The sequence below is a fragment of the Pezoporus flaviventris genome, unplaced genomic scaffold, assembly GCF_033815535.1.
Source record: "Pezoporus flaviventris isolate CSIRO_AGI_PZ_B2104156 unplaced genomic scaffold, CSIRO_AGI_Pfla_v1 ptg000070l, whole genome shotgun sequence".
NCBI classification, from domain to species: domain Eukaryota; kingdom Metazoa; phylum Chordata; class Aves; order Psittaciformes; family Psittacidae; genus Pezoporus; species Pezoporus flaviventris.
Genome location: NW_026892618.1, coordinates 5,669,008 through 5,681,244, shown reverse-complemented (window position 1 = coordinate 5,681,244; position 12,237 = coordinate 5,669,008). Strand labels below are relative to the sequence as shown.

At 39.3% G+C, this 12,237-nt stretch overlaps 1 protein-coding gene across 2 annotated transcripts; it reads left to right on the top strand.

Moving 5' to 3' along the window:
- Positions 1 to 1,713: 1,713 nt before the first annotated feature.
- MFSD8 (major facilitator superfamily domain containing 8) lies at positions 1,714 to 12,205 on the top strand. Of its 2 annotated transcripts, XM_061472191.1 has the most exons (12): positions 1,714 to 1,828; positions 3,338 to 3,423; positions 4,430 to 4,473; positions 5,624 to 5,864; positions 6,143 to 6,256; positions 7,165 to 7,309; positions 7,940 to 7,998; positions 9,028 to 9,136; positions 10,216 to 10,350; positions 10,726 to 10,829; positions 10,989 to 11,248; positions 11,974 to 12,205. In XM_061472191.1, exons 1-12 carry the CDS (start codon positions 1,737 to 1,739, stop codon positions 12,187 to 12,189), a joined length of 1,605 nt encoding a protein of 534 aa, XP_061328175.1. In that variant the 5' UTR covers positions 1,714 to 1,736; the 3' UTR covers positions 12,190 to 12,205. The 2 variants fall into 2 exon arrangements, with proteins under 2 accessions (XP_061328175.1, XP_061328176.1); XM_061472192.1 differs by lacking the exon at positions 10,216 to 10,350.
- Positions 12,206 to 12,237: the final 32 nt, after the last annotated feature.

Sequence of the window (12,237 nt, the reverse complement as noted above, 5' to 3'; positions counted from 1 at the left end):
GAAATAAAGAGTGTATTTTAGCAGCGAGAGTGTGAACTTGAGAAAAGAATCAGCAGAGCTTGCTTTGGAATAAGACCTGAGTTTGTTCCACAACTTGATTCCACATGTGTCACGTCACCATCCCTTTGTAAGACAGGCCAGCTGGAAACAGTGACCTAATAAAGATCCCACATAGTTGCATAGCCCAAGATACAGTACCTGTGTTATGAATATTTAATGAATATACTGCTAACGCTGTAAGCTTTACGTAACTTTAAAGTTGTGAATAGAAATTGTAATAGATAAAGGCACATTAAGAAGTGGCACTAAAACCCCCCTGCACTTTAATATAGTATTTTCCAGAGATAAAGACATGGAAACCTACAGATAAACTATACTTACGTCCTTGCTGTAGAAAGCATGTTTTGCTTTGCTTTCAGAATCCTCATGCTGCATATTAATTACACATTTTTGGCATGTTGACTTATTTCATACAAACAGACACATTATTCATCCAAAATTCAATACATAAAAAGTCAGCTGTTCCTTTTTACCCAATGAATGCCATTTTGCTTACAAGAAAAACACCACTGGAAAGTACATAAAGACTTTATTAAAGGCCCAGAGTACTTCTATTCATGAATACAAACATTCAGCTCCCATCAAGCAAACAAGCTGAAAAAGCAAAGAAGATATGCCTATTTTTGAAGGCCAAGTCCTTAAACTCCCTGCCCCATTACTATTTCTTAAGAACCTTTCTCCCAGTTAACGTTAGGTCATGCTTTATTTTTTCGGTTTTTTTTAAAGCAGTCTTTCAGTAGAAGAAAGACAAGAAACCACAAAAATGTCACGCTGACAAGCCAGAAACAAGCCCCACAACAATCTCACAGGCCAGATACAGAGGAACCTGCGGATAAACAAAGGGGCCTAACCCTGAAGCGCTACACCGCCCGCCCGCTGAGCGGCTCCCAATCGCTGCCTACCTCCCGCCTTTAAATCCACCCGCCCTGTGCTCAGTTATGAGCGATTGGGGTGCCAACCCGAGTACCTCCCGGTCCGAAGTGCAGGGCTCAACAGCCGGCTTCCCGCCGACACCCGTATATCTCACGGGATGCTTGGGGAAACCCACTCAGGCTGCCACGCCCCTAACAGTCAGTTAACGCGTCGGGGACTCAGCGGCCCCCCGGACACGGAGTGCGTCCCCCCTAGCCAGGACAGGGGTCGGTAACTCGCCGCGGGGCAAGGCCACCTCAGCCAGCGCCTGCGACGTACCAGCAGCATCCCCCGGGACTGGGCAAAGCCGTGAGGGAAGCCCCGGCGGCGCACAGCTCCTCCTCGCCCTCAGGGGACAGCCGAGCAGGCTGGTAGCCAGCCACCTTTCCCTTCCTTCCCGTCTCCTCCTACACGAACCGCCCCACGAAGGTCACTCACCTGAGAACCAGCGTTCCGGCGCCGGGCACCACATGGGCGGGCGGGAAGACAGACGAAGAGGGAGAAGGGCGGGGCCAGCCCCAGGCGCGGGCGGGGGAGGGCGGGCACGCACGCACGCACGCACGCTCGCACGCACGCACGCACGGCTCTCAGCGGAAGCGCGCGCGCGACCAGTGCACACCGACCCCTCCCGGCCCCGGCCTCGCCCCCGCCCACCGTTGGCGGCAGCGCCCCCTGACGGCGGAGGCCGCCGCGAAGGTTGGCTGGGACGGGCCGTGAGGGGGATCGCAGCACCGGGGGGGTCTTGGAAGCGGCCGCAGCTCGGTATGGCAGCCGCCGTGTTCGATCCGGAGGTGGCTGCTGAGGGGCAGGAGCCTTTGCTGAGTCCCGGAGAGGCGGACGGGGAGGACAGCGGCAGGTAGGGGCTTATTCGATCCTGCGCCCTTCCTTTCTGAGGTGGTGAGGCGGCACCCCGCGAGTGACTGGAGGAGCACCTGTGTGTGACGAGTCCCATTCCATCCGGTGTGGGCGCTTTACTCAGCCAGGGAAGGCCAAACCTGAGGCAAGCCGCCCTCCCCGGGAGCCGGCATAGGGAGGGCAGGTCGGGCCGCTGCGGTAGCCCGGACAGTTGAGCCCACTGCGCCCTGCCGGAATCTCGGAGCGGCGGCGGGTCGTCAGCCTGGACCTGGAGCGGCCGCTGCCACGGCGGGGGCTGGTTCCGGCTGTCGGGAACGAACCGCACTTGCTTGGGAAGTTTGTAATAAGGGCGAGACTCGGTTACTGTGGTGCTGAAGTCGCGGTGTGTAATAGTGCGTTTCTTGTGTGGGCAGCAGGTGGTCGCCTGGGGCTTTTTCCCTCCTGTCAGGAAAACAACAGGACTTGAAATGTTACACACGGAGGGTGGCCGCTGCCGCCGTTTTTGCTGAAGTGTTCTCGTACATAGTGCGTACCGCTTGATATAACCAAAATCTTGGCAGTAACCAAACATAGGATATCCACGTGTTTGACTGACTTCTCTCCAAGCATGATGCGCAGTAAGAGAGCGAACTGTATTTAGAAACATCATTTATGTGGTTCAGGTATAATTGAACCAAAACACTTAAATTGTCTAAGCATTTCCGTACAAATCATGGTCTGTTAGCTTTAAAATTGCACATATGCCTAAGTCTATGTAGGACCTATACAAACATGTTCATAAAACTATGTTCAAGCATACATAACCTAGGTCTGCATCTTTTGGACAGAGATTATTTTATTTAGGATACTTCAAAAGAAGTGAAGAACCATGAATGTTCTTGCTTCTGAAAAACTTTGTGGATTTCGGAAGGTGCTTAGGAATTTTAGGAAAATAACTTACTGCTCACCAAGTTTGTGACTTTTGTTTTGCAGCCCTTAAAATCTTCAGCAATATCTTTTACACACAGTTTTTACAGTGTATAAGTATGCAATGTAAAAGAATAGACTGGCCGTACCATTTAGTCTAATTGATAGTGGTTCAGGATGGGGGCTTTTTTGCTTTAAAGTCACAGTTCTGAGAAGATGTCTAGGGTTTTATGGATTATAACACACTTCTGAAAGCATGCCTATGGTGTATGTGGTGCTCCAAAGTGTCTACAAAGAGGTTGCAGAATTGAAGATCTCTTTAGATAAAGATCTCTTTGTGTAACATTTGAATGCAGTGGTGCATGACAGTGTTTCTATTGGTTTTTTTTTATTATTTGTCAATCTGGTATTTTTCAGTGAAAAATTAGCCTGCTTCTAAAATATTTTTTTTTTATTCATTGCTGTATGGAAGCTTATTCCTGCATGACAGTTCATACAAGTGTGTTGAGACATTTGTGAAAAATGTTTTCAGTGTGCTGTAAGAACAGCTAGAAGAGAATCTGATAATGATTTCTTTCTCTCTTGACTTCTGTTTTCAAAACAGGGATGTTGTGGAAACACAAGAGCATTATAAGAGCAGGTGGCGATCCATCTGGATTATGTATCTTACTATGTTCCTCAGTAGTGTAGGTGAGTAAACAGAGGTGGATTTCAATGTTATTTTCTTAATGTATTTTGGGTTGAAAATTGCAGGGTTTCCTAGATTTCAACTACATAGTGTCCTTAATGATACTGGTTTTTTTATAACCTTAAAAAGATGCATTTTCTGACTCTTCAGAAGAGTAGACAGTACTAGCAAATCAAACAAAAAGTTATATTTAGTAAGGTATGTTAAGTAACAACTAAATGGTATATTAAATCTTTGTGTTATGGCTTTGTAATAGTTTGGAATAAAATGTAGTGGCACAGAAAAATTATTGCGCAGAACCAAACAGCACAAAGGTCACACTTTTATTATTTATTTAAAAGTGAATCCTCTAGGAAACGAAAATAGAAATAATGCTGAGTTCTTAAGATGTAAGATCTTTGTGGGAATGTGTATATTTCACAATGTGTATGAGAGCTTATTCTCTCCTGTGGGATTTTGCATCTCCACTGCAGAACATGCTACTGTCTCATTCCTAAAGAACTGACCCTGGAAACATGGCTTCAGTAGATTTTGTTTTCTGGGGGTTTTCTGCGGGCTTAGAAATTATCTTGAAAATAATAGCATACTTCAATGATTATTTTTTTAATTTGATGAATTAACAGTTTCTTTTATAAATTAATATAAATATGTCAGTATATCAAGAAGTAATTTTTACTCTGGAGACCTTGTTGTCTTTCCACTGGGAGGAAAAATCCCATGCAGTTTGCTTGGCATTTCAGTATTCCTTCCATAGGAACTCTTTCTGTTTAGTGTGTACACACCTATAAAATGTCCTTTTGTAAATAGTTTCTTCTGTTAGGAGGAATTATCACTCCTTAAAATAAGCATATAATACTTTTTTTTTTTCAGATGACAGACTGCTGCAGAGTTTTAGACTATAACGCACTTTAAGAGCAGAAGGAACCTGTAATTGGTGTTTCAATAAAGGGAATTAGTGATAAACGTGCCAAATAAAGTAACTTCAGTTGTGTTTTTACTGCATTGCAGGTTTCTCAATTGTAATTATGTCTGTGTGGCCATATCTCCAAAAGGTTTGTATCTTTTTTTTTTAATTAATAAGAATAGAAAATTCCTTCTCAGTATGTAATTCAAAACTTGGCATTTTCTTTAGGAAAAGAAACAGTAAAAGGAAGTGTGTGGTTATAAGAGACTTTTATTTTACCATCCATTTAGACAGCTTTCCTTATTTCATGTAAAATCTGTCAGCTGATTTCCTGAATTGATAAAGGTACATCATAATCCAGAAATGTTTTTCAGTGTAATTTCACTGTTTTCTTGGACAGTGAATCAATAGAAATCCCTTTATATGAATGCATTTATAGTATTAAAACATACAGAAGACTTGTTTGCATTTTGAAAAGGAAAAAGAAAAAGGGAAGCTGAAGGTAGCGGTTGCTCTGTAAATGTCAGATTGTTGCACACAGACCTTCTTGATATTTTTAACAGGGAATTGCCATTGTTCCTCGATAGTGTTTTAAGTTTGTTTGGTTTTTTTTTATTCCCTCTTTGTTGCATCCTTGTTAAAAGGAGCATAAAAGGTGTCTAAAACCTTAATTTAATCTGTGCTAGGACTTTACTGCCCCTGGAATTGTAGAAGGCAGTTTCAAATGCAAATTTGGAATAACATATCCTGGGCAGGGTCCTAGAGGCTGGTGCTGAATTCTTGAAGAAGAACATGCATCAACAGCCTCACAAATCAGGAAAGATTTAGGCATGTGCAGAGATGACTTCAGTGATTCCTTGCTTCTGGCATGTAAACTGCTTACTATACTGCTTATGTTTATGTCTACAGTCTGTAATAGCAGCAGTGCTGTATGGAAACTACTTTGAGTTTGCTGCAAGTAAGCCATTTCCAGTCTCAGAAGCAAAGCATTTTTACTGGGTTTATGCATTGCTGAAGACAGCCAAGCTTTATTTTCCCTAGTCAAAATACTGCACGAAAACAACTGCCTCTGAGAGGTGGAACGGTGTGTTTAAGTTAGACACTGCACATTGCCATGCAGACACACCAACTCATTTGACAATAGCTTAGGTTTGACACTGCATTGCATAGTGCCATATATGCTCAGAATTATGGTGGAGAGTCTTAGATAGTTCAGGTATTGATTCTGAAACAGTTTTGTTGATCTTATAAAATACTGAAATACTTTATCCATAGCACTGATTAATTTGTTTCTGCAGATTGATCCAACAGCAGATGCGAGTTTCTTGGGCTGGATTATAGCTTCATATAGCATTGGCCAAATGGTTGCCTCTCCCCTCTTTGGCTTGTGGTCCAATTACAGGCCAAGGAGAGAACCTCTCGTCATTTCTACTGCTATTTCAGTAGCTGCTAATTGTCTTTATGCCTACGTCCGTGTTCCTCATTCACACAACAGATACTACATGTTGGCTGCACGTGCTCTGGTGGGATTTGGAGCAGGTAACCACAGCACAATTTACATTTCTGAAAATTCTTAAATCCTATGTCTTGCGTAAGGTAGTTAATGTTGTATTTTAGTACCAGGTTTGCCACTATGTGAGTGATACTGTATTACTTAAGGAGTCAGCCAACATTACTTTATAATAAAATTTTATAATTGTGCAGTTGTGTATAAATACCAGAGGAAGTGCTGGGTTTTATATTATTTCAGAATAAGAACATAACTTTGTATATGTATGAATGCTTTCTTATTTGTTTGTTTGTTTTTCTTTTTTAAGGAAATGTGGCTGTAGTTCGATCATATATTGCAGGTGCCACTTCTCTTACGGAAAGAACAAGTACCATGGCCAATACCAGTGCCTGTCAAGCGGTTGGCTTTATATTAGGACCAGGTAAAGCATCTCTTCTCACCTCTAATACTTTTTAGGATGAAATTGGACATTGGAAGTAGTAAACCTCAGCAGCCATGTTGGGAATCAGGTGTAATTGTGGCTTCTCAGATACTCTTGTCTACTTTATGGAGAAATGTGTTAGACTTACTTTGTGTTGTAAAGAGAGAATAGCAGTTTTGTCCTGAACAGCCTGCACTGATTACTTGTGTTCTATAGCTGGAGATTATGATTATGCAATTAGTAGAACTGAAGTGCTCTCTGTATGGTAATATAATGAAGTGAACATTTAGGGCTGAAAGTTTTTTCTCCAGCTGGTTGTTACTAGTACTGTTGATGGAGCATTAAAAGATCTACAAGAACAAACTCTGCCTTCTTTGTGTGATTTGCATAGAGTATAAGTTTAGGTAATTCCCTTTCCTAATTTGACAGGGACCCTCAGTCTGCTTCCTAACAGTAGTAAGCAAATATTCTTAAAATCTTTTTCTCAGCACCAGTTTAAATTTTAATTAAAAAACCTCCCACAACTTTTTTTCTCTCTAGCTTGCCCTTAGTGGGTGGGAGAGTTCAGTCGCAGGACCAAAGCTTTCCATGTAGGAGGAAGAGGAAAAAGAGATCAGCTGTCTGCACATGGCCAAGAAAATTAACCATTGGTACACTCAGAAGTCAGTTCCAGTTCTTAGTGTCATGCTGTTATTTATACAGTGTATTTGTATGTAACCAAATAGTTTTCTGGCTAGTTGAGATCCCACTGATACCCATCAGTTTATCTAGAGTAGGATTCTCAAAACATAAAAGGCTTAACAGGTAGAGTGTTTAAATTTTACTTGACAATTTTATGTTTATTCTGTTTTTTTCTCAGATTTTCATAATGACTCTCAATAATTCCTTAATACAATTGTGTTTTTAAGTTTTTCAGACATGTTTTACCCTTATTGGAGAAGAAGGAATAACATGGAAATTAGTTCAGCTTCAGCTGAACATGTATACGGCACCAGTTTTATTTGCGGCTCTCTTAGGAGTTATTAATATTGTTCTCTTCTTTTCCATATTCAGGTAATCAGGTCAAAAAAGAAATATTCTACCTTGTTTTAGTGGGTGGCTTGTAACAAACAATATACTGCTCAGAAGAAGTAGTAAGATTGAAATATGGAGTGTTAAAACTAGAAGCTGTTATTTATTTTTCAGGGTTTCTTCTTCTTTAATACCTGTCTTTTTCATTAAGCTCATAAATTAATCAAAGTGATGTTACAGCTGGAATGTAACTGATGAAAAAAGTTAGAGCTGCTAGATTATTCACTTAGCCTTGATAGGTTTTTTATGTTGATGGTTTTTGCGTATGTGTTTTCTCTACAGAGAAATAAGGTTAGCTTGTCTGTAGGGTTCTCATTTTCTATGTCTTTCCTTTAAGAATCTTGAGGGGGGATTTTTATGCACTATCCCATTGGTGGCGGTGAGGGGAGGGAAGAGATGCACACAGATATGTGATAACCTGCTAGAATATTTTCTTTCTTGAATATCATGGTGTTCACTGCACTCAAATGTAAACTACACAGATGATGTTTAAAAGAAGTGGGAGTAATTAGAATATAAGATTATGCTATTTAGAATTATTTTAATAGAAAATTGACACAATAGTAGACCAAATAAATATGTGTGTTAATGAAAACAGTTCTAAACTTCTAGAGAGCATCAAGTGGATGACATGGGACGGCAGTGCAAGAGTGTCAGTTTTGAAGGAGAAGGTATCTACATTTACTTGAAAACTTACTCCGTGACTATAATTTATTACATACAAGCATTTAGAACTACTATAAAGTTTGATGCATTGGGATCTTAAAGTGGAAAATAGGCTATATGTCTCTAACTGGTCCAGAAGTTGCTTCATGTCCATGTTATGTCCATGTGTGTTCATAGTGCTGTCTGGTACCCTGGGACTGTCTCTTCCAAGAGACAAGATTAAGTGAGTATGGACATTAAAAAAAAATCTCCCGTAACTTCAACTCTGCATTCGTACCTCTCTCTTCTTTTGTATCATGCTGAGCAATATTGTTATTGCATAGCAGCTTTCACATACGGCATCTTATTAAAAGTTGTATAGCTAAATTTGGTTGGTGAGACTGAAGTACAGTAACTGCCACATAGTGCAACAGTTATGTTCAATATGTACCCTTTTTGTACACAGTTCAAAAACATTTGTGAGTATCCCTTTCACTTAAAGAATAAAAAAGTAAATAAAAGGTTGTTTTAAACCTTTTTAAAAACCGATGGAAGTCACCAGTTTCGGTATTGTATTAGTTTTCTGATTGAAAAGGGAACTGTGTGCACACCACACGTGGGTGTTTTGTGTATGAAAACGTATGCCCAAGTTAGAGGAGCAGAGGCTCTGTGATAGTGTAGAGAACAGAGAATTCTACTGTGTACTTCTGACCTTGCAAGAGGAAGAGAAAGTGTTTTGGCTTCCATCATTAAGATATTTAAAGAAGTTTGCTTATTTTGCTGTCACTCAGGACTTGTCAGTCCCAGCGTTACAGTGGGAAAACAGATGGTACAACCATTTTGAAAATCATTTTTCCCTTCATGTCAGAGGAGTTGAAGTTCCAACAATTTCATTTTGATTTAAAAACATTATCCTTAGATTCTCAATAACTGCCTAGCCACCTACCAACCTGCATGTTAAATACTTAACAAAGTAAAGAAATCATGACTGTTTGTAACTGGTGATGGTGGAAAACAAAGATCAGTTTAAAGTTTAGATTATTCTTTTGTTGCAGAAAGTGATGTTCCAGATCAGGATGCAGAAGGAAACATTGACCATGTTGCTGTGGTAGCAATCAATTTTCTTTTCTTTGTCATCTTGTTTGTGTTTGCTGTCTTTGAAACGTAAGTTTGGCTATTTTTTTCTCAAAATACTTTGCCATGTAATGTATTTAGACTGAGTATGTATGTAAAGGCTTTTCTGTTAGACTCATTTTCTTGACCATACTCTTCATGAATAGAAATCCATTACCATGTGCAATTGAATTGATATATACTGATATAGAGTAATGAATTAAAGGTCAGTAATAACTAAAAATACGTAGCATGCAGTTTGTGGTACATGAAACAATGTAAAAGCTTTTGAAATGGATGCAGACCCATATTCTCAGCTTTTTAAATGTTTTAAAACCAAAAAAAGTAGCCTAACTTGGGCTACCAAAAATCTTCAGAGAAAACTGTCTTGAGTACCTTTTTATTTTAGTTTTGGATAATTTCTTAGTATGATTCTTACTAGCTCCAAAAGTTCCAGGAATGTTTAGAACAATTGTTTGATACTGTAAATGTAATTGTATTCTCAGCTGCACTGTTTTACAAGGCTGTTTTTTTTTACCTCAGGAGGTATGTTATTCACTCCTAGTTTTCCGTGCGCAAGAAAAGAAGTAAAACATAACTATCATTACCTCAGACTGAAGTATACATCGTCTTTTTAACTTATAAAATACTTAGAAGGATGTAAGATTTATTTTGTGAGGTTTTCAAGCTCTAATGTGGTTCTTTTTTTTTTTTAACAATATGTCTCTGTCTTAATTGCATTATTTTTAGAAAATTCAGTTCCTAGAGATTGATTAGTTGCTAAAACTGAAACAGTATTCGATGTTTACTATTTTTATACTCACAGGACCTAGTTTTTATCTATCTCTATTGCTCTTGCTTTGCTTTAACTCCATTATCTTTTCATGAACTGTCAGAAATAAGAGTATGGCTGGTGTGGTACAGTTGTGAACTTTGTCTGGTGGGTTTAGTTTTAATAAATGATGTAGGACTGCATTAGTTTATAACTAGCCTGTACTTTCTGATATTCCCATCAGAAGGAAAGGCTTCTCTACCGCTGTATGTGATGTTTGGGACAGCGTAGGTGTGAAAACAACTGCATAAAAGAAGGTTTTTTTTTAAGTTAATGTAATTTTGTCCTGTCACTTTAGTATAGCTACTCCACTGACGATGGATATGTATTCCTGGACCAGGAAAGAAGCTGTTTTCTACAATGGAATAATCCTTAGCATGGTTGGCATTGAATCCGTTATTGTTTTCATGGTGGTTAAAATGCTATCTAAAAAGTAAGTTGTTGGAGCTTTTTGGAATTTTCTTCCTGATGTTAGCTAAATGTGAAAAGCTTTATGGGAGGGCCAAATCTGTATCACTCTGATCTTTTACTCATTAATGAGTTTGGGTTCACTATGATAATGAAATATTTTGAATTTTGACGTGGCCATGATGCTGTGGTTGTTCTTTATTCTGTTAACATAACCCCCTTCCTTTTACCCTGGGATCACAAGAAAAACAGATTTCAGGTTACTGTGATTTTTAAATTTTTCTTGCAGGTGTTTTGGCCAGGCATCTTTTCCACAAACCAATGGACTATTTCGTTAGATCCTTTATAAATTTTACCTTAATTAAATGATCTATTTAATTGTAATTTCATTGTTTGATAGGACTGGTGAGCGTGCCATACTCCATGGAGGCTTACTGATTGTCTTGGTTGGATTCTTTATCTTGCTGCCTTGGGGGAAAAAGCTACCAAATATCCAGTGGCAAGGTATTCAAGTCTAAACTGTCAAGTCTAAACTATCATCAGAATGTGGGAGGGATTTTAAAAAAACTTTTCATTATTTTGGTTTTTGTTGGTTTGTTGTTTTTTTTTTTTGTTTGTTTGTTTGTTTTTTTTTTTAATGGTGTGCATAACTTATTTTTGCAGAAATAAGGAATAACTCCATTCCCAGAACAGCTGCCACTGAAATGTTAATGCCTTTCTGGAGTTTGCAAGCAAAGCCACTTCCCTCCAACCACACAGTAGAACCTGTGGGCTGCCCTGTCACACAGTCCTGGTGTCTGAATACTCCCATGATCTATCTGGCCCAGTATATCAGCTCTGACATACTAATAGGATTGGGCTATCCTGTTTGTAATGTCATGTCCTACACTTTATACTCAAAAATCCTAGGACCAAAGCCTCAGGTAAGCATGATGCCTGAACAATTTATTTCCTTTTCTCTCCAAGACTTGCACCCTCTTTATTAGAATGAAGGATCTAGCTAAAATTCATTTTGTCATCAGCCAAATAATTGTATATTTCAACCAGAGTAGAAGTTTTCAGGACTCTAATCTTTATTAAAACTCAAGGCAACTCCCAAGAGGAACTGAAAAGCAAGGCTTGTACTACAATCCTACAGTGTGGAAATTTCAGGACAGCTAAGACCAAAGCTTGTGGCTTTCATGATTGTTCTGGAAGAGCCATTTTTGTAACAACCAATTATATATTTGGAACATCAGTACAGAATAATGTTCCTCTTACTAAGTTTATTACATGAAGATTAGAAATATTGTGATACCTCCAGTTTTTGATATTTTACAGTGGTGAAACACATAGCAAACTGATATTGCTGCTTAAAAAAATTTTTCTTCCTTCTTCACCAGTTACCTCATTTTTTTGTATGTTATATTTTGCTGTAAGAAACTAAATGCTTTAAGCTATAGTGCATGTAGCTCAGTGGAATCTGAATTAATGCTTAAAAGAAGCTGAGCAGTACTCTTGGAAACAAAGTACTCAGTATCTTCATGAGTTAACAAAGAGAAGCAGTTGCTTAAACACTTCTAAATTTTCCAGTTAGGATAACTGGTGGCAATTGGTGGGCAGCCCAATAATTCCTGTATCACTAACGTAAGCTTTTGATCTTCTGTAGGGTGTCTACATGGGATGGTTAACTGCCTCTGGAAGTGGAGCACGAATACTTGGGCCTGTTTTTGTAAGCCAAATATACACTCATCTGGGACCACGCTGGGCATTTAGCTTAATATGTGGTGTAGTTGTAATCTCTCTCTTACTCTTGGAGATAGTATACAAGAGACTAATTGCATTTTCTGTCAGATACGGAAGAATGCAAGAAGAGAATTGTTAAATATGTGCGTTTTTTTTTTTAAAGTCAAACCAACCAGAAACAATACTT

What these genes read in the sequence shown, in the direction of transcription:
- MFSD8 (XM_061472191.1), top strand. Translation starts at nt 1,737, where the DNA reads ATGGCAGCCGCCGTGTTCGATCCGGAGGTGGCTGCTGAGGGGCAGGAG. An exon ending in GTGTTTGCTGTCTTTGAAAC is followed by an intron (nt 9,137 to 10,215) that starts GTAAGTTTGGCT and finishes CTGTCACTTTAG; the next exon opens with TATAGCTACTCCACTGACGA. An exon ending in ACCAAATATCCAGTGGCAAG is followed by an intron (nt 10,830 to 10,988) that starts GTATTCAAGTCT and finishes TTATTTTTGCAG; the next exon opens with AAATAAGGAATAACTCCATT.